This window comes from Cyprinodon variegatus, unplaced genomic scaffold, assembly GCF_000732505.1.
Source record: "Cyprinodon variegatus isolate N-32 unplaced genomic scaffold, C_variegatus-1.0 Scaffold187, whole genome shotgun sequence".
NCBI lineage: Eukaryota > Metazoa > Chordata > Actinopteri > Cyprinodontiformes > Cyprinodontidae > Cyprinodon > Cyprinodon variegatus.
Genome location: NW_015150640.1, coordinates 693,564 through 715,923, shown reverse-complemented (window position 1 = coordinate 715,923; position 22,360 = coordinate 693,564). Strand labels below are relative to the sequence as shown.

At 38.2% G+C, this 22,360-nt stretch overlaps 1 protein-coding gene across 1 annotated transcript in view; it reads right to left on the bottom strand.

The window, feature by feature from the left end:
* Positions 1-1,977: 1,977 nt before the first annotated feature.
* The window catches only part of LOC107087584 (ALK tyrosine kinase receptor-like), a 75,982-nt gene continuing 55,599 nt past the window's right edge, over positions 1,978-22,360 (bottom strand). The window contains exons 18-29 of the mRNA XM_015379239.1: positions 16,802-16,963; positions 16,608-16,718; positions 12,574-12,760; positions 12,397-12,487; positions 12,080-12,144; positions 9,115-9,244; positions 8,934-9,031; positions 8,052-8,144; positions 7,728-7,829; positions 5,668-5,802; positions 4,429-4,519; positions 1,978-4,338 (exon numbers count right to left, since the gene is read on the bottom strand). Coding sequence (XP_015234725.1) covers positions 3,322-4,338; positions 4,429-4,519; positions 5,668-5,802; positions 7,728-7,829; positions 8,052-8,144; positions 8,934-9,031; positions 9,115-9,244; positions 12,080-12,144; positions 12,397-12,487; positions 12,574-12,760; positions 16,608-16,718; positions 16,802-16,963 — 2,282 coding nt within the window. The 3' untranslated portion in view covers positions 1,978-3,321. The remainder of the gene's footprint in view (positions 4,339-4,428; positions 4,520-5,667; positions 5,803-7,727; positions 7,830-8,051; positions 8,145-8,933; positions 9,032-9,114; positions 9,245-12,079; positions 12,145-12,396; positions 12,488-12,573; positions 12,761-16,607; positions 16,719-16,801; positions 16,964-22,360) is intronic.

The following is a 22,360-nucleotide window of genomic DNA, read 5'->3' as shown; positions in this document are numbered from 1 at the left end:
TTTACTTAACAAGAGTTTCTAGAGTGATATTTTAAATGGACACAACAAAGTATAAAAGTGGGATTAAGCTTAAAGAGCAGGAATGCAGGCCTTACTGTAGATTCAAAACTGATATAATTCAGACACATATTCTGATGTATTTAAGGATTTGGAACAAAAAGACTGAAGTCAGTGGATTGTGTTAAAAATTTTTGTATTATAGGTTTTCCCACAGTCATTTTTCATTAAAAAATACAGTAATTTTAAGACAGTATGGTCTATGAGTTATCCACAAATACTCAATTATGCACTCTGTAAAATAGGCATCCTATTTCCAGAGATTTACCAGCAGGTTTAGAGATCTTTAAACATTTTATTTACAAGTCAACAACTGGAGATTAAGAAACTAATATTTATAAGCCCAAGCAAAATTAATACAGAGGATCCTTAAAACCTAGAAAATTAACTCAGAATAATATAAATGAGAAAAGGAGCTGAGGTTATAAATGATAAACTAATACACTTTCCACATAAAATAATACACTCAAAAAATGTAGATACTGCATTTCCTCCTACTGGGCAAAGCAGCAGGTAAGAAACACTATCTAATGGCAGTGATCAACTACAGAGTCAACATCAACAATAAAATAGGTTACGAAATGTAAAGGGTTAGTCCAGTGTTCAGACATGAGTATAAAAATAAAGATTTTCACAGCTGCATTACATTAACTAACAAGAAATGCCTACTGGCCACCTAAATACCAAACTATGAATAAAGAACTTTGTTTTTCAATCCTTGCTGAAGAGCAGCATTCTTTGTTTTAAGTCTTTTTCTTATAATAAAAATGTCATAATAATTAGTGAGGACGTTTTGACCTAACAACCATAGAGAAGGGCTGCTTTACATTTCTAAATGAGACATCTGTACCAGAGGTGAAAAATCATCTTAGAATAACAGGTAAGCATGAGATGATGTAATAAATCTTATTACAGTTTTACCAAATAAACCATAATTAAACTGGAAATGCAGTCGCTAACTTCAGCAGGTCAGAACAAAAAACATATAGAATAGAGCTATATATCTATAAAAAATATAAAATGAATAGTCAACAAATAACATATACCCTTACATGTTAAAACATAGTACCAAAACGCCAGAATGAATGAAAATAGCATTAAAATTGAAAAATAAGGAAATATAAATATGGAAAAAAAATTGATTTTATCTGTATTTTAATTAAGTAAGACTGAGTTAACCTGCAGCAGCTTTATTGGTAAATCTATTACATTAATACCTTTTTGCATCTGCAATCACCTACTGGGTAACCACAGGTCTTATAGACTCCATATTTCTAAAGGCAAAGATCTATATCTGTATGTGTGTGTCTAAATATATATACACAGTATGGAGATATATATGTATACATACATATATATCTCCATACACACACACACATATATATATATGTATACACGTATGCTCACAGCTGTATGGTCATATTCAAATTCTAGCCATTTATTTAGTAAACACAGCATCTGAAGGATATAGGCAGTAAGTAGGAACATTTACCCAAAGAATGTCATTAATCCTGACTTAAGTCAACATTTCCAGTTCTGGACAGATGTTCACAGACTGCATGGCTTTCAATATAATATCAATTTGGAGCTTTTAATACATTTTATTAACTTTTTATATTTTCAAAAAAACAACCGAATAAAGTAGATTGAACCATCTATCTGTTGCCTTGACCCTCTTAGTGCACAGCAACAGTCAAACTGGCAGTGGCAGTCCCAAAGCATGACGATACCACGGTCATGTCTGTCAATGTGTACAGTTCACTTAGGCTTAAAGCTTCTTCACATTGAGGCCAATTTACCCTCAATTAGTTCATTTTTCAGCAGAGGTTTGTTACGTTACCCACAATGTCTCACTTACTGTATACCAGCTTGACTGTAAACACTGACTGGTCTACATGCAGTTTCCATTTTATGATTGCTCGAATGACCTGAACTTGTGTGCAATTATTTGGACAGATATTATCTAATTCACTTAACTGTGAGACCAATAAGTGCTGTAAAACAGATCTTCTTTTGTGATGCAAAGAGAAGTCCTCAGCTGCACCCAGTTCTGATCACAATCAAGAAATTAAAGACATTTGCATTATGTAGAAAAAAATCCTTCCTGTTTAACAGTTATTTTTATTTAACCCTGAAACTGAGACAGTTTGTGCAAATCTGATTCTTGAACACAAAGAAATCCTCAATAAATTTAAGCCTATGCTTCATGTGTTTTTCTTTATACATAATGACCATTTTATGTCAGAAAGCAGAAACTGAGAACTCAACGTCTCCGCTAATGAAAAATGGATGAAAACCTTTGACAGAAGCATAGGAATAGCACAATAACATAAACCTAGACGCAGATCCAAGTAGGATTGGCAAAGTGTTTCTTCATAAACTCCAGTGATTACAGCATCATCTACATATAGATTAATGTAGACGAAAGATTAAACAGATAAATGAAACAGAGAAATTAGCTAATATATATTATAGGGGATTATAGGAGGTATAAAGATGTAAATAGCAACATCTGTCCAGATGTAGAAAAAACTAATGGGGGTCGTACATATACTGTATATAAGGGGGAAGAAAACAACATAAAAGAATAAAAAATAGGGTAAATGAAAGTCTTTATGTAGATGAAAAAAAGAAAAAAAATGAATAGTTTTACTCTTAAATTCTAAAATGAAAGGATAGTAAAATTAGAGCAAATGCTTTAAACTAAAAAGATGTCATTTGTTTGGCACAAATTTGCAGTTTCTTTTTTTTTTTTTCAATTGTTTTCCTTCTGAGTTCATTTGTCCAACACATCCATGGTTGTGTGTTTAATAGTGAAAGAAGCTGCTAAAAACCAAATTACTTTTTTTTCTTACATATATATTATGACCTTAAATTAAATATGCGCCTCCTTTATCTGAAGGCTTTGCTAAATACCCTATTGACCACAAGATGTCAGTATTTCCTAAACAGTGACTCAAAACCTCTTGAGGTTCAACATATCACACTTTTGCCAAAGCTCTCCTGAAATAAAAGCAGGATAAAAAGACAACTACATAACAGCGAAAATATTTCAGCATCAGTGTTTAGCTACCTCTGTAGGCCACTCAGTACAGCACTGCCTCTGTGTTAAAATATAGAGGATTTAAGTAAAAGTCAGCATTTCATTGAGTTTTCCAGCATATCAGGAGCTGCAGTCATTTAATCCTTTGACTCTTTGCAGAGCTCTTCGTCCAGTTGACAGATTTAATCAGAATCAAAGTCTCTGTGGCCACATGCTGATTTCTAAATGTGGGCGACACTCAGGTCCTCAGACAGAGAAAAGCCAGAGTCCCTGTCACGACTGAGTTTCTCTGTTTTAGTGTGTCTCCTCACGTCCTCATGCCCGTAGCTAGCGTGACGTTTCAGCAGAAGTTTAGGCATACAGGCTGAGGCGGTGCTGAAGCCCAGGGCCAGACCCAGACTGGTCCCTGGTGCAACGCTCTGAGGACCGCTGCGGCTGGTGATGGCTTCTGAGACTTTGGGCTTCACAAGAGGAAGACTCTCTGCCTCGTAGCTCTGCTCATCATAGGCATAGTTGACATTTCCACAGGGGAAACTCTGGAGTTTAGCCAGGTCCATTCCAGCATTAGTGGTGCTGCCTGCTGGAGCCTTGTGGGCAGACATAGGAGGGGCAGCTTGAACCTGGCAGGCTGGAGATAAAGCTGGGCTGAGGTAGGTGCTGTTGGTTCCATCACAACCAGTTTTGTTGTTTTCTGCAGTAGAGCTGCAAGACTGGGGGTTGGAGGTTGAACTTGAAAGCGGCATAGACTGAGTGTGAGCCAGTGTCTTCTTCCCCCTGAAGTTTTCCAGCACCCATGAGCCATATGTTGGGTTCCAAAGGTTCTTGGTCTTGTTTTTCAGCCTTTGACTTCCTGAGGAGGAACTATTTCTGGAGCAAGGTCGGTGAGGCTGAGGCTCTGGATGCAGAGAAGTTGCCCCGGCAGACGAACAAGGGGCAGGAACGGTTTCTGCCCAGGACGGCTCAAGCACTTCACACAATGAAGTCACCTCTTGATGGACCGGTTGGGTTCTTTGTAGCAGAAGGCGAGGTTTGGTTGGTTGTGGGGGAGGTGCAGGTGGAGTGAAACCCTTTGGGGAGAAACCAAGCTGGGAGGGTGAATCTTTGCAAACAGGGCGTGACACCAGTAAAGGAGTGAGACTGGCTGAGGTGGGGGCATTGGGACGCATCACTGTGCCTCCGCCATCTTCTGTGTTGGGGCCATATTCAACAGGCAGAGGGGTATTTATCACGTCAGGGTCCTGATAAAGAAAAAAAATCACTTAATTATTGCATCTGAATTTAGTTTTACTGGCAGTAAAGTTTAGTGTTAGTTTAAAGTAGAAATGTACCTGTGTGCAATAGTTAATTCTCTCAAGGATGGTGGCGAAATTGGGCCTGTGATCTGGACAGTGCTGCCAACACTGGGTCATGAGTCGATAGCTTCAAAACAATAGACACAAACAGATCAGTTCTTCTGTTTAATTATCATCTTATCGACCCTGTAAACTGCTTTTCACAATGAAATGTTTTAATAATGAAATATATTATTCATAGTTGATTAAGTTGCACATAGCAAACTTTGAAATCAAATTATAATTTCTTCCAGTTGACAGAAAAATACTTTTCTGTACAAACTAGTCCTTTCCTTATAATTTTCCAACGCTTCTTTACGTAAATGTTTTTAATTTGGCCATTTTGGAATATTTTAAAGCACGAAAAAGCTTAGGAGTCTTGCTGATGCATCTAATTAAATTTATTGAAAAAATTAATTGAAAATAGATTAACTCTCTGCATTTAAACCATCCCCTTGGGGAGCAGTGGGCTGCCATTGTAGGGCACCCGGGGAGCAATTGGGGGATAAGGGTCTTGCTCAGAGACTCAAAGTGGCATTCTGTGGGAGTGCCACAGGATTCCAAGTCCTATGCCCTAACCACCAGTCTGCCACTACTGTATCTATATTAGACTAAACCCAGAAGCCTTTATCATCAGAGCAGTGGACTTATTGGTGGTGTCTTTAGGATTATTGTCCTGCTGAAATATTCTTGGGTGTTTGGTCACACAATGCTGTCCGAAGATTTTCTGCTAGGAAGCAAATTTATGGTTCCATCAGTTACAGTAAGATATCCAGGTTCTGGTGTGACAACGTGGTGCAGGACTATAGAAGAGCCACCATGGTCTTTGTCTACTATCCTGTTCATTTCACACCAGTTGAAATGTGATGCAAAACTTTCAAAAAGTTGTTCATCTACTTGGCATTACAAAAGCAATACCGGGTCATTTTAAGGAGGAGAGCTTAAACCTCAATGATCAGATACTACTAGATCCTGGAGGACACTAAAGCGGCACTCTCAGGCAACAGATTTAGATATGGTTAAATATTGAAAAGAAAGCCATTGCAAAAATAAGTTGTTAAGGGGGATAATATTTCTGAAAAACAATTGGAACTGTATGACTTTATTAGAATAACAAATCATTTCAAATATCTCCTAATGATGAAAGAAAACTTGCTCCAGCTATGTTTACTTCTTAAAGTATTTGTGGCTGTTCCTGCTGGACTGAGCTGATCCCACATCTGAGTCTGTACTCACGCAGGTCCCGGGCAGCCCTTAGGGGGATCCATTCTGCCTCCGCTGGTGACAAACTCAAGAACCTCCTGGTTGGTTTTACAAGGGTAAGGCATGTAGCCCAGAGAGAGGATTTCCCATAGTAGGACTCCAAATGACCTGCAGGGGGAGACACAGACTATCAGGCATGGTAATTTTTTTGCTTTTACAAACTCTTCAAGCTGTTGTTCAGATAAGAATTGTTGAAATTAATCATTAAGCAACACACTAAAGATACATATCTAGAAGTAAGATTATGTGACTTATTGAAGTCTGCAAGTTTTTCTGACAGAGAAGAACCAATACCCAAATTGTCAAATAAAAACTCTATCTTTCTCTATAAATATATAAATAATAAAAAAAGTGAAAATTCCCCTCCCCAGTCAAATCTAAGGTTTTTATTTTGTAAAAACATAACATCTCAATCTTTAATATGACCTATAACATGTTTAACACAGTCGAAAAATAGACCAAAATTGTTCAGTGAGGTAAAGAAAAAGTAAACATCTGAGACAAGGTCATTGCACAAGTGAGCACACCCTTTTATAACTTGGGATGTGGCTGGGTTCAGATTAAACCAGTTACATTCAAAGCGATGGTAAACTGGAGTCAGCAGTCACCTGTAACCAATTAAAGCACCTCGGATCAACCCCAAATACAGCTCAGCTACTCTAGTAGGATTTTCCTGACATTGGCGTTGCCACGTCTTTCAGCACAAGACACGGCCTGCAGAGAGCTTCCAAACCATCAGAAGAATCTCTTTATTTAAATGATATCAGTCAGGGTAAGGCTATAAAATAAATAAATTGACTGTTACCAAACACAGCAAAGATTTTCATCTTAAAGTGGAGAATATATGGCACAACAGTGACTTTACCAAATGATGTCTCTCCTAAACTGATAAGATGGGAAGAAATCTCATCATGGAGGTTGCTAAAACTGTCAACAGCAGCACTGAATGAACTGCAGGAAGTTCTGGTAAGTGCTGGCTGAAGTACACATGACAACAATCTGCTGTCTTCTTCATATGCCTGGGCTATGGGGTAGAGTGTCAATCTTACAGAGAAAAACATAAAACACCAGCTTAATTTTGCAAAAAGACATCTGAAATCTCCCAAAGGTATGTTGGAAATGTGTTATGGTCTGATGAAACCAAGGTTGAACTTTTTGGACATGGCATGTTTGGTGCAAAAACAGCTCTGGTTATTAACAAAATAACATCATACCTACAGTAAAGCATGATAGTGGCAGCATCAGGGAATTTCATCAGAGGAGCTTCATCTTTTAGTATGACAGTGACCATAAGAACACATCAAAATCATCAAAAATAATGGCAGCAATGTAGTAAGACTGAGGCTTTGGAATGTCCCAGACCTAAAACCCATCAAATATCGGTGGGGTTATCTTAAGAGAGCTGTGCACTGGGGCTTTATCAAGCTGTGAATTTTTTCCAAGTTGACTATTTTACACTAGGAGTTGAGTCACTGCATCGGTCTATGACCGAGGGGTTGGGTGGGGTGTGGCCTAAAATGACTTGCAGTACATCTTACTGCAGCAACGGTCTTGGTTATATCAAGTAGGTCTAATCCAGCTTTTATTGCTAGCTGCAGTATGTGTTCTACTAAGTCCATAGAATAAGCTAATAAGAGACCAGTTTTGCATGCTGCAATGCAAGCCCACACCTGCCAAAAGGACGCAACTTTTGAGTTGTCCAGATGCGAGTCGGTTTTTGGTGAATGCCCTACTGTTCACAGGAGATGCCCATTTAATCATTCTAATTTGGAGAGGTTTCTCAAAAAAAGCAGGCAAATATGCTTAAACAAAGTTGTAGTTTAAGGGTGACCATGTTGCACAGTTTAAAATAGTTTCTTTGCCTATGAAATGTTTGTGAAAATATCTATTTGCAAAAGTTTGTTATTTTTTGCCTCATCATTGGTTCCTAAGCATGACATTTTCAGTCCCTTTAAAGACTCTTCTTTAACTAAATGTTTGGAGCTACAGCTTTGGGATGTTTGTAAAGTCTTGAATAAATGCGTCATGTATACCAGGTATCGGTCTTGCAGGTGAAGATTCCCTCCATAAAGGCCTCTGGTGGCATCCATTTGACTGGCAGCATGGCCCGACCACCTTTCCTGTAGTAACTTGCCCTAAGAAAAACAGATTCAGTCTTCACATTTTGAACCCAAACATCATTGACCCAGGGGACATGAACTCTCTGTTCATTTAGAGTCTGGCCCCATGGGGGAAAATTAGATTTATTTTTCAACTAGTCCAAGGAACATGGCTAAGCTGTGTTTTTGCTCCAAGGAGACACATGATTCTGTTTTGCTGGGTGCTCCTTGTAGCCCCTGCAAATTCAAAACACAAACCTGTAAATGTCTCTAGCCATGCCGAAGTCTCCAATCTTAGCCACTCTGTCTGGTCCAGGACAGGTAAGCAGGCAATTTCTGGCAGCAATGTCCCTGAAAAACAATAAGGGCATTAGCAGGTGCAGTTCTCAAACTGTGCATCTAATGTCTATTTGATCCGTTCCCTCCACTGGTAGACTGAAAACAAACATAAAGCTGCATTTATTTCTAGTTATGAGCATTGTGTGCACAGGTTTCTATTTATTTGTGTTTTCATGTCGTTCACAGTGTAACATTATAAACAAATACACATTGCTTTATATATTGTCCTAAACAGGGTTCAGGTTTGGGCATATCCAGAAGCTTCATCTGGGCCTTGTTGAGTCCAGTTTAAACATAACTATTAGGAATCCCTCCTTCTGTATTCTTCTACCCTTTTTTCTACAAAGAACACTTAAACATACTGACAGTTTAGGAAAATATATATATTTTTAAATCCTTAAAGCTGAGATTTAATCAGACATTCACACCAGCGAGGAGTGGATAGAATCTCCTGACCAGTGGAGTAGCTCTGCAGCCTTCCTCACCTATTTAACCTGTGCAGGTATAAAACCTAATTATGTAGATGTCAATGAATATAGTAATTTTTCGTGGTTTGTCACAGTAAAAAAAAAATGGCATCAACTGTTATGTAAGTTTATGGCTGCTTTTCCCATTAATGTATTTTTGGACCTTTTATCTAGAGCCTGCAGGTTTCATTTATAATTAATTACAGTTTTTACTTTGGGCTTTACAGTCTTGCTCTAACAACTGAACATGAGGCTGAACCTGGTGAACTGTAAAGTGCCTTGAGATGACGTGTTGTGAATTGGCGCTATATAAATAAACTGAATTGAATTGAACCTGTGGATGAACTGGTTCTCCTCCAGGTATCGACAGCCACATGCGATGTCTCTGGCCATCTGCAGGAGGTCCCGCATGGTGAGAGATGAGGTCTGACCCTGGAAACGGCACAGCTCTATTAACACGGGGCAAACAAAACTCAAGTGCACATAGAAAAGAGAATGCTGTAAAGCTGCTGTACCGCTCGTGGCCTGTTCTGCCTCAGGAAGCTTTTCATGTCTCCCCCTGTCATCAGTTCCAACAAGATGAAGCGAGGCAGGATGTTCAGACTGACACCGACGCAGCGGACAATGTTCAGGTGGTTGAACTTACTAAGAGGACAAAAAGGTGTTTAAGCAGTGCGGCAACAGAGTGAGATTTAAAATAGTATTTTTTGTTTAGGATTGTATACAATTATTATGCATAATTCCTAAAATCAAAACATGTGGTTGGCCCCTGCTTCATTGCAAGGCTGTTGTCATATTAAAAAATTAAGTCAGAAACAAACAGAGGTGGGTAGGGCAAACTCCGGCTGGTAATCAGTGATATCGGGCATTTGCCTGGTGGGCCGGTCCTAATTTCAGGGTACGAAGGCCGACCCTCCTTAAAGGAATAGTACACCCAAAACATGATTAGCCTTCATTTTCTACTCACCCCCATGCTGAACAACACTCTGGAGTACTTTTTTGATATCTCAAATGCATCTGGAGATCTGGGAGGCTTCTTGCTGTCTGCTGACATTCAAATAATGGAGGTCTATGGTGACCGAGACAGAAAGGTCCATAAAAGTCCACAAAAAACGTCGGCAGACCAAACCAGCGCATTCAGCTCGGCAAAGAACTCATGCTCTTCCTCAACACTGAAGTCCTCAGACATTTTTCTTTCGTTGTTTCTTTCTTTGCACAGGTAAACAGCACATTTCTTCTTCTACGCTTGCATTATTGGCAGAGCAGACGCTGAATGCGCACTTTCATCTGGTTTGTCTGCCGGCTTCCGTAGCCTCGTGAGCGCGCATGTGCGCGCTTTCAGGAAATCCTATACACTACTGTTTATGCTCTAAAAACATTCTAAATGACTTCGTTTCGAGTAAATTCTGGATGCTACCCACTCAGGACACTTGGAATACATTGGACGAGCAGTATGGAGGAATATTGACACGTTTTTTGTGGACTTTTATGGACCTTTCTGTCTCGGTCACCATAGACCTCCATTATTTGAATGTCAGCAGACAGCAAGAAGCCTCCCAGATCTCCAGATGCATTTGAGATATCAAAAAAGTACTCCAGAGTGTTGTTCAGCATGGGGGTGAGTAGAAAATGAAGGCTAATCATGTTTTGGGTGTACTATTCCTTTAAATCATAGTGACCCCAACACTTACTCTCTGGCCGAAGCACCTACCTGTGGCAATAAATAACTCAAGGAGCTCATTAAGTAATACAATGTTAACTATGTTAATGATGTATGCAGTATATATAGCCCTTCCTTGTCATGCACATCCTTGTGATGGTTGGCATATGGTGTAATTTTCTATTTCTTCAAACTGTAAAATATTTGGCAAATTTATTTTCAAATATTTTGCAAAAATATGTTGCGTTGCATGATGGGGTTTTGCATCTAAAGGCTAACGTTTCCCGTCTTACGTGCATTGCTGCCAGGTTAGGATGTTTCCCAATCTGGCAGTTTAGGATGGCCGTCTATGGGTAAAAAATGGTTTTCTTTAGATTTATGGCCTAAGAGATCAATAGTTTGTTCAAACTGGGTGAGATTTTGCATATACCTCTATATTGTATTGTTCTATGTTGGTGTTTTTACATTTGGGCTTAGTATTTGTGAGTGGGTGTCTGGTTGGCCTTGTGCAAATGTGAACGTTACGCAGCAGCAGTCACTGTCGCGTCCTTGTTAATAACCAAAGCCAGTAAAACCGCATTATAGAAGTCTAGGTGATGTTTGTCATGTGATGCTTGAAGATAGTTTGGTTAATCCACAATGTGTATTTGTACTGTTTCACATTTGAGACACATGCGTTTTTAACATAAAACTTAGAAAAGCAATCCTTACAATCATAACTGTATATATGTTCAAACTTCTAGAGGTAATATCTACTGTTTACTGTTTGTTGAACTGATTTTGGAATAGTTCAAATTACTCACAGAAGACAGAGTATTCATAGATTTTACTCAATTAGAAGCAGAGATACTTTACAAGAATATTACTCAAGTAAAAGTTGCATCCCCTCATTTGGCCAAATTTAAGAAAGTAACTGAAAGCACATTTAGTTGCACTAATCTTCACTAAAAGTGAGCAGAAACGGTGGCCATCTCTTCCAAAATCAGAGCTGCTTAGTGAATATAATATATACTTTTTTGTTTCTACATAGAAATCTTCCTCCATATAGTCTTTTCGCCTTGCTTAATGTTTTTAACTGTTGCACTTTCAGATTATTTAAATGTAAAATGCATTAAAAATGTAATTGATTATTATTGTATACCACTTAGTCTGAGAACTCCAAACTACATTTAGTCATTAACCCATTTATAGGCCGATGGTGATAAGCTACACTATAACCATTGGGCAAACTGACAGAAGCACATTGCCATACAATCTTTGCCCCCATGTCTTGACCAGCAAGACAAGCAAGACATGTACAGTGTCTTTTCCAAGGACAAATTGACCCCTGAACCACCAATATTTACATCCAATATTTAAAAATATGCTGTGGCCCTTCTTTTTTATTTTTGCTCCAGGTCCAGCCCTGTTTTATATATATATATATATATATATATATATATATATATATATATATATATATATATATATATATATATATATATTCTGCAAATAATGACATGCCAACCAGTGGAGCTCTACTTCTTCAGCAAGATATGAAAAGTTATTAAAAGGCATCATAGCTTGCAGTACAACTTGCATTCTTTTAGTTTTTTCAAATATCTCTCATAATAAAAAAACTTAGATTATATAGCCTACAGATGGGACTCTAAAAGGAATATTTGTATATAATATTGTGCAAAGCATGATTTGTATAAACTGTAATAAGTTGACCATTCTAAGTGATTAAGATAACAACATAGTAGATTCAGGGCACCATTAAATGAAAAGGCAGAGGATGAAGCTTTCACCATAGTGAGAGTATATTCTGTCAGGTTCACCTCATAATCAGAGCCTCCATCAGGAAATCCATTTCATCTTGTTCGGAGCAGATTTCTGGAAGGGTCTGTGAAGCAGAAAGAATCAGAGAAGCATTACTGCCATTTTCAAATGGACCCACATACGACCTAATCAACAGAGCACAGAAAAGTTGGCAACCTCCTGCAGAGAGCAACCTCCGCCTTACATTACTGTACACTGTGTTTGGATCTCAAGGGTCAGCTTGACAAATATTCTCTTTCAGTGCAGAAAAACTGAATTCTTCTGTTTCAGTCAAAAACACTGTTATAGAGTAACATATCCTCTAGTTTGAGCTTACCTTTATGGCCACCTGCATGGGACTGCCATCAGCACTCATTCCCAGAATTTGTCCCTCATAAACTTCACCAAATGCACCATGACCCAGAGCCCTAACGAAACAAAGGAAAGAGGAGAAACTCAATAAGAAGCTGAAGCATAAGCAAAGACCCATTTGGAAAAGTGTCTGATACAGAACCTGAGGAGGGTGATGTTCTTGCGTGGCACTTCCTTTAGATCGCTGAGAGAGGCAGCCTTGCCTGCAAAGCAGTAATTAGGGTTGTAGTCCGTCATGATGGTAGAGGACCGGATCTTGCTCAGCTTGTACTCTGGACTCTGCAGGCGGCGCCGCACTGCGTGCAGGTCGTTCTTCTTGCGGTACCACACTGCAAACAGAAGCAGAGCCAGACAATAAATTTAAATTTCATTTCCAACTCTTTCGAAAAGCCAGAGTCCTGACTTTATCTGGGTGCCCAGAGCTGCCTGCAAACTGCAGAGGCTGCCTCCAAACTGCTCTAGGTAGGAGCGTTAATGCAAGGAGGGATCAAGCCACATGGTACAAAGATAAAACAGGATATTCCATTAATTGGGCATCAAATATGGAGCGTAATATCAAAGAGCAGGAAATCTGTTCATGTGGGATGGCAGGAAATCTGTTCATGTGGGATGGCCTCTCCTTGGTTAGGGCTCCTAGGCCAACTTGTCCCTGAGGTTGGACTCACCCGCCATGGAGGCAGTCCACGTCCCCGATGCAGGTTGGTAGTCTGCCAGGGAGGGGGAGTTGGTGCAAGGAAGAAGGTGCCGTCGAGCCATCGCCCGGTGCAGATGCTGGGGAGGAGGGGTGGGGGTGAGGCGAAATGAGGAGGAAAAGGCAGGGTGGGAGGACTAGGGAGGAGAGGAGGTGGAGGAGATAGGGAGCACCCAGGGCACAGACTACCTCCCTGCATGGGGGAGAGCTCAGGTGAAGAGACACCATTTAGCTGAAGGGACCGTGAGAGATTCATGCTGGCTTTAACAGCCACTGATTTACAAAATGCCTCAAAACTTGTTAAAGAAATATGTCATTTATTCTCTGTTATTCACTTACAGGAACAAAGATTCACTCACTACTTGGTTAAAAACATCACAACTGCATTAGTTTAAACTTAACCATCTTAAACACGCTTGAAAACATTTTATTTAGTTTTTTCATTTAAACAGATATTTCAATCTTCAGTTGAAGAAACAAAGAAAAGTGTATTTTATTTAATCAAATAAACAGATAATAAAACTCTGCCAGCCATGCAGACTGTCAAACCTACTGATGGCATACTTTACAGAAAAAAGTCCTTGTTCGTTATGTGATTAGTTTTTTGTAAGAAAACCAACACATTTTTACATTCAACCCTGATACAAACACACACTTTGGTGTATTTTGTTTGAACCTGTTTGACAGACCAACAGCAAGTTGTTGTGATTGTGAAAAAGAAAACAGGATTTCCCTCTTTTTTTTTTTTTTTTTACAAAAAAAATATATAAAATGGTTTTGCACACATCCTAATCTTAATAAGCCATTTTTTTATCATTAAATTAAATAAGTTCTGATAATAAAGGCTAGTAAGTGTTTATTAGAGCTGTATTCATAGATTATTCTCCAGGGAGTTTTCATGTCTTCTCCAAGTACTCTCATTTTGTCCCACAGTCCTAAAACATGACTGTTATGTTAAGCGGTCTCTCTATGGTATGATTATATGCGTCATGCTTGTCTTATGTATGTGTATTAATAATCTCTGAAGGGTGTACCTCTTCCTCTAACTCAATAAACAATGTATAAAGGCACCAGTCATCTTTTATGAGCCTGATCAAGCAGGTTGCTGTGTTGGGTGTATAAATCTTATCAAAACCAGTAATGGAAACAATAACCTTTTTAACCAAGCTCTTAAATCTTCAGGATTTTACAAAGTGTGAATATTGCTGGTGGGTTTGGATTGTCATTTTATGTAGAGCTGTTTGGAAAAAAAAAAATCATTCACAGATGGAAAGAAACTTAATCCAATGGGGGGAAAAAACAACAACAAAAAAAACCCCCATCCCAATGGGGGTGGGCTGCATGACCAGTGTCATCAAACACAGTTTGTTACACATAAATAAATCCATGTGTTAGGAGGACCTGGGTTTGGTTATATTGGAAATGAACTGTAATCAAACAGGATAGGTACTATTTCCAGATTTTTAGAGTTTTACAAAAAACAAGCAAAAAAACAAACAAATTTAGTTCTTTTACCGGTATGTTTAAATGCCAATTGTATCAACTAAAATGAAAATAAAGAACTTTTCCAAATATCCAAATAATCAAGAATTAATCTCCGCAATCTTGGTGTCATTTAGCTACGACAACAGGGTGCAGGATAACTTTACACCACTGGAAATCTCCCACTTAGTCGAAGTTTAAGGAGTGGATACAGGTTCTAAGTTCAATGGCCAGCTACGAACGGGTAACCTATAGCGTGGCTGGGAGGGAAGACATATTCAATGAGGGCCCATTCCTAGCTCAATTGCTGGAGGTGTAAGGATGTCTCTTTCTACTAATATTTAATTAGATACAGGAACAGGAAATGTGTATATATAAAAAATATCATCTTGCATATTTAAATTTAAGGCATGTAAATAAGTAATGTAAAAGGAAAAAAACAAATTGCATGTGAAGAAGCCCTTTTTGTCTAATCTGAGGAAAATCTGAATAAGATATGACCTCAAAATTACCTTATATGGAAGAACTAGAATAACAAAGAATACATCTGTCCAGTCGTTGTTTCCAACATATGACAGTACTGTATTTACTTTAGGTTCCACTACAGAAATACAGTAAATTATCTGATGCAGACCTCACTGATTTGCTCCAAAATGCCCATGATGTATTTATTAAATTGCTTTTATTTACCTTACAAGATTGTTTTGAATTTCTGACCTATTCTTATTAATAAATGTTAAGATGGCATTCTACAATGCACTGCAAAATGATTCATATCTTTTCAACTTTTGCACATTTTGCTCAAGAACAGTTATCGGCATTGGCGTATCGATACGGTTTTAAGCTAATTTACAAATACAAATCTGGAAAAGGGTGGCATGCATCTCTTTCAAACTGCATGAGTCAACCCTTTAGAACCAATTTTGTTGCTGTCAAATATGTATCTGTTTTCCCCCACTTTCTAAAACAGGTAATTCAAAAATGGTCACTCAACCAACAACATTTTTGAAATCAAAGTAATTGAAAAGTCAAAAATCTTCAAGTATAACTTTGTAGAGTCATTTTGTAATTGGTTTCAAGAACTGTATTGAGTAACCTAGACTTAAAAGTACACCCACACATATGTACTGTATATATATATGTATACACACACACACATAAATGTGTTTTTGGGTGTGTGTGTTGCACGGAGGGTACAGTAAAAAATGGATTTGTGACAATTCATTTTAATATTCATGACTACCTCCCTTTGAATTCACTTTTTAAACACTTCAATATCTCTTCACATACTCTTGCACCCTCTCTCCTAAACACTATATCTCTTTGTGCAATTAGTGTCAAAAAGACATGTTTAAAACATTCCCTTAGTTGCGGGTTTAAGGGTTACTTTCTTTCTCTGAGATCAACAGGGGGTCAGACAAGACTACCTCTTTTTTTGAGGACATAATCTCATAATCATTATTATCTTATTTTCCTTCATACCACCGTATCGTGGTGGGAATGACATTTACGGCTGTACAGCACAGTTTTTTTTCAGGTAGTTCAAAACCAGGAAACACTTTGTAGGTAAATGTCAAAGCTTTTTGCTTTTTCTGATTATTACGTTAAAGACGCTGGAAGCATGTCTCATGCTTCCATCAGAGACAGCACTAAACTAAAGGCACTAAATAGGACAGTTTTAATATTAATCTCTATCATATCATCCTTTTATCTCCAGTTTACTCCTGTTCTCAGTCCTCTTTGGGCTAAACTGTATTTACAAGGAGTCAACATGAATGAGTGTGTCAGCTGACAGATATGCTGCAATAGAAGTGTTCAGACTGTTGTCAACCTTTGAATCCGAGGCAAGGCTTTCTGCTGCTTTATTCTTCAGCCACCGAAAAGGTATTTTTGGTCCTGATCACAGTTTTTCAGCCCTTCTAGAAGCTAGTGACAACTAAAAGCTCACAGCCGATGGAAGGTGGTGGGCACAGACTGAGCGCAGAGCTGCAGGAGTCTCTTACTGAGGATGACGCCGGCGCAGACCAATGCAATGCCGCTCACGATGATGGACACCACGACAGCCATGATAAGTGACGTGGACAGCTGGCCCTGAAGGATGGGTCTCTGCGTAGCTGCAGGTGGTAGGAGGAATAGAGGTAAGAAAGGATTGATGTGGAGTGAAAATGAGCTGTTGCGATTAGGCGTAACAGCTCACCTGTAGCACCAACGCACGTGACATTGTCGCTGGCAAGGAACTCATCGTCGTCGCAGAGACAGAGGATGAGATGGGTGTCTTCCTCTCGCTTGCAGCTCTGCGTCTGACAGTGGCTGCAGTTCAGCTGCACCTTGATCTCACACTCGCCGTGACCCTCCATGGCTAAAAGGAGCAAAAACAGCTCAGATTAAAGCTTTAAAAACAAATACTGCCTCATGCAAGCATGGGGTTCTATTGGTGTCAAAAACAGGTATATGCATCTATGTAAGGTGTTTATGTTGTGTGCCTAGGTAGTGTCTTTATGTCTATCTAAGGGGAGTGTGTTAGGTGCATATGCATATGCATATGGCTGTGGTGCTCCATTAGTACCAAAAACATATTTAAGTGTCTATGGATTTGTTTGTGTATTTACATCTCTATAGCTGTATGTTACGTGTTTATGTCTTAAGTGTATACAGTATGTTAGGTGATTATGTCTTTGTGAGATGCCTATGTATTCTACATGCCCATGTACTGTGTGTTGAGCGCCTAACATATAAATCTCACATATTCCCCTTGCATAGACATAAGCACACTACGTGTACACCTTACAGAGACACATACAGTATACATATTTTCCCATATGTAAAGAATGCAGGCTAAAATATCAGGCTAAAGCAAACTGGATCCAGAGCAATATTTAGGCGCCAATCAGAAAGTTTTGAGAACCTTCACTGTATGCTGATGTTGACAAACAGGTAAAGTCACAGTAGAGATAAGGGATAGGGAGGGTGCAATGGCGTAACGACACAACAATAGGCCCGTAAACAACATTATCTGGGTGGACCCCATATGAGGTACAACAGAAAGAACGCGTTTAATTTGGGAAGTTTATTCCGTTCTTCCAGCAGCTCTTGTTTGCTTTTTCTTTTCTGGAATCCGCATAAGTACCTCTTTTTGGTATCCATCGTACACGTACACATTGTACGTAACGGTTATGGTTTTAATCTACACTCTGGATTACTCATAATTCCAAGTCATATTGTAAAAAATAAAATACTCAAATACATTGTTCTTTCAAGATCTTAATTGCGGTTTGAAAGATATTATATGAGTATATTTTTTTCCAACTGTCTAATGAACTATAAACATGTATTAACATGCTGTTTGGGTCGTGTTTAAATGGCTCACCATCATGTTGAAATCTGGCATGTGTTGGGGTATAAATAAGGTCCGGTCAGTCAATCTAGTATCAGGTGGGTTTAAGTTGAATTTTTCGCACCATTACATCTCCAAAGATATGTCCTAGTCCACAACTGTAAAGGGGGCCAACCAGGTGTTACTGATGGGGCCCCTAAGAGGTCGGGGGACCCTAAGCACCTGCAGTCTCTGCTTACCGATAGTTACGCCATTGGGAGGGTGTCTGAGAAAAGATTAGTATGGCAGAGTGTAAAGGAACTAATGAGGTATTTAATAATGCTAACTTTTTTAAATCAGTAAAACTTGAGTTTAATTTAATATAAAAGAAGGAGGAAAAGTGGTTGTTTACCTTTAGGTTATTAGAATATGTAGTTTGGAGGTTAATGTTGCATTTATTTTCATTGCGTAATGTTTTTCTTTTGATATGACATGTCTTTACCAAAGTTTGCTGGTTTCTCTGTTTGTTTTCCAAACCTTTCTCTACCTAGGGACAGATGTTCTGTGGTCCAATGATCTGGAACCCCAGACTGGGATTTCCATATGAGGTTTTTCTTCCAGGGTGGTTCCAATTTTTTGGACTTGATAAAAAAAATAAAACAGACCCCACAAAAGCAGGGAAAGAGAAATGTGCTGAACACATGGTTTGTGAAGCCTGTGGACCTTATGCTGCAGAGTATTTCCATGTGCTTTAACACATCGATGCTGGCGGGTTATTATAGTGATTACCAGGCTAGCTGAAAGCCTTGGAAAAGGCCTGGGATAATAAGTTAATAAAAAATAAGTAAGTGTGTGTCGGTTTGTACCAATTAAGATTTTAAATTGTGTTGTAAGTCAAGCAACACTAAGATGAAAGATGGCCATGAATTTAAAGGCAAGTATTTAATAGTTATTATTAACTTACAAAATTAAATATTTAATCATCTATTTAGGAATATATACTTCTTAATTTGATGCATGTTTTGCAAGTAACATTGAAATTCTCACAAGTCACAAATAAAATATCTTTATTTTTTCATGTGTTTTATATTTGGCACTTTTATCTTTCCCTAAGACTCCAGTTGCATTCACTCCTATTTTTTAGACTTATGTGTTTAAATTTGAATGATGAGTAAGCAGCCAAACCATTTGGTTTGCATGGGAGGTGGGGCACAGCTACTTCCCCAATATGGCTATGGTAAACTGAAAGACAATGATAAAAGGATAATATGCTTACATACCTTAAATACCAAGAATACCAAGCCTATGTGTAGTATTTCATTTTCTTTTTTGTAAAAAAAACAAACAAACAAACAAAAAAAACAACAACAACAACAAAAAAAAAAGCTCCTAGCTACAGTATAAGCAGCTGGTTTTGGGGCCTCCCTGTTCTCTGGGTCCAGGTTGTCCCCTCTGTTCGCGGGTGTGGTGATTTATGATTTAATCTTGAATGGTTAATGTGGCCTTGTCTCTAAAAGTAACTCCATGACGTCTCAATTTACTGGGCCAAAGGCGTCTGCTTTTAAATTCCAAAACAAGGAGGGAAAGGGTACCAGTAGCTTCCAGGCACACTAAATCTGAAAATTACAGGTCTAGCACCTCTAGTGGCTAAAAGTTATACAGCTCTGCTTCAATTTGAGAAATACTCAGAAATGTATCACTCCTTTACATTTGGTATGAAATGTATTCACTGAAGTTAAACCAAACACATACATTTTTATATACAAAGACACATTTAGTAATAAGTGGTGTAATAAATTAGGACACCATTACAGACATCCCAAGTTCCAAAAACTAATTTCAGGAAGATGCTTATTAATTTAATCTAGTTTTATGCTGTATTAAAATAACCTCGGAACTGGGCAGTTTAGCATGGAGGGACCTCATTTTAAAGTTGATCGATTTCCCTTATCCAACTTGTGGAAGCTTGTGTTCTCTACTGTCTTCATATAACAGCTATAAGAAAGAGAAAAAAACTGCAGGTCTACTATGTGGTATTTAAGGATATTAATAGTGTGAAAGTATATTGTCTTTTAAACACTAAAACCTAGCATGGGAACGGCTGACAATGTTACAAAGAAGTGCTACAGTGAAAGAAAGTGTAGGAAATGTTGATGTAAGTAGCAGCAATCTTAGACTTTGACTGTTATTATGTTTACACAAGTTTAAAACAAAAATAAATATTGTTTGGAACAGCTCTCTAGACAATTTCATCTTTTTAAAAGTGCAGCCTTGGAAAAAAAAGAATATATATATATATATATAAATAACAGTAATATAAACATACGACTGTAAATTTATAGTTCTAACATTTTTTCTTTTTCAATCTTGAACTTGGAACTCAGAAAAGGTAATGTTGACTTGATTTTACACAGGATTTTGACTTTCAAGGATGTCCCAGTTGAAATATTCTCCTTAAAGGTCAGACTCCATAACTATGGAGTAAAAATGGATAGCGCCATTGGTGTTCGATTTTATTTCTCTTTTCTCTCTAAGACAAGGAGATAATTTTAATCTTAGCATTCCTAGTAAAAAATTGTACTGGGCAATAACCTTAATGGCCTGTACTTATATAATACTTTAACAAGTCAGGTAACTTGACCAAAGTGCTTTACACTACATTCAGTCATTCACGCACACACTCATGGTGGCAGGCTACATTGTAGCCACAGCTGCCCTGGGGCTCACTGACAGAAGCAGGGCTGCCGTACACTGGCGCCACTGGGCCCTCTGACCACCATCAGTAGACAATGCAGGTGAAGTGTCTTGCCCAAGGACACAACGGCACTGAAAGTCGGACGCGGGGCTTGAACCGTCAATCCTTCGATTTCAGGCTCCTACATGCGACACCACTGTCACCCTTGACCTACTGTAGGCAGAGGATATCCTGGAATGCTTCTTTTAGTTATAAAGTTTAAATTTGAAACTCATATGTCCATATAGACATATTGCAGAAAACCTGGTATGTGTGTTTGATTTAATCAAGAAAGCAACAGGACGTCTTATTCAATAGGATGAAAACGATTGTAGTCTCTTTCGGACTATACAGCGAAGCACTTTCAAATCATCAATAGAAAGAACCTGCTGTAGGTCCAATGAAGACTTATTAGAGAGTATTTTATAAAGACTTCTTTTTGCATTTCATGCTGTGCTCTTGGACCAAATTTCTCTGTGGTCAGTTTAGGGCCGGTTGGAGGACTTTTTGAATGTTTTCCAATTCTAGACTATTTCACTCTATGACCCTATGTACTCATAAACTGAAGCAATCTCTTTTCAAAGGGCCAAGAAGTCTGCTACTAGGATCCGCTGAAAAATTTTACTCTGAATCACATCTGCAGGTAATTTTAGACATTTTATCCAACAATAAAAAAAATTTAATTAACATTTTATATTCTTTTTTTAAAGGTTGTCTTTAGTCTTAAAAAGGGATATAATCCATATGAACAAATATTCTATGAAAAAAACAGGGCTTCATAGAATATTTTTCACATGACCACTGCATATGAACACATGCTGCTGTTTTTCCTCAAAATGATTGTGCTCCATATTACTATTCATGTCTGTAAAATCAATTATCTCTATTACTGGTTTTATTCATTATTGCCTTTACATACCATCAATAGGCATTTGGCACCAGTGATCAACTTTCATACATTCATTTAAATCTGAAAATGCAACCAGAACAGAGCTTGACTGTTTCTCCAACAGCATTTTTACTGGCAGAGTGGAAAATAAGCTTGTGTCTTGTGTCATATAATAAACTTCACCCTGAATTAAAAGACAAGAGTGCAACTCAACCACATGACAGATAAACTTGTTGGCTTTTAAATTGATTTATCATGACAATGACAGCCATTTTTTCATATAGGGCTCTGAATGCTTTTTATGTTGTTGATCTAGCTGTTGTGATTGGGAAAGATCTCTGAAGAGCACGCAGCTGAACAACAACGTCTTTCACAGGGGAAAGGACGTTTGTCTGCTGGCGCCGAGGGCAACAGGCTGCACAAGGCCACAAATTAGTGGACCGCCTTCCTGTTCCTCAGTCTGGTTTAATGAGAATCAGATGGCTTCTCTTCTCACCAAAATAAATTAGTTAATGGTGCATGCATCCATGCTACGGTAGATACATAGAGCTTATGTTTGAAGGCAATCTTTTAGGGTATACCCTCACCTTGATTTAGTTTTTTTGACTGTATGTTGTCAGATAATCTCAAAAAGTATGCTTGGGTGCCTCTTGGTCAGTGGAAAGGACTGATTCCAGCTCCTTCCCCCGACCAAATGTTATGTTCCCATGTATGTGTGTATGTATGTATATATATATATATATATATATATATATATATATATATATATATATATATATATATATATATATATATATATATATATATATATATATATATA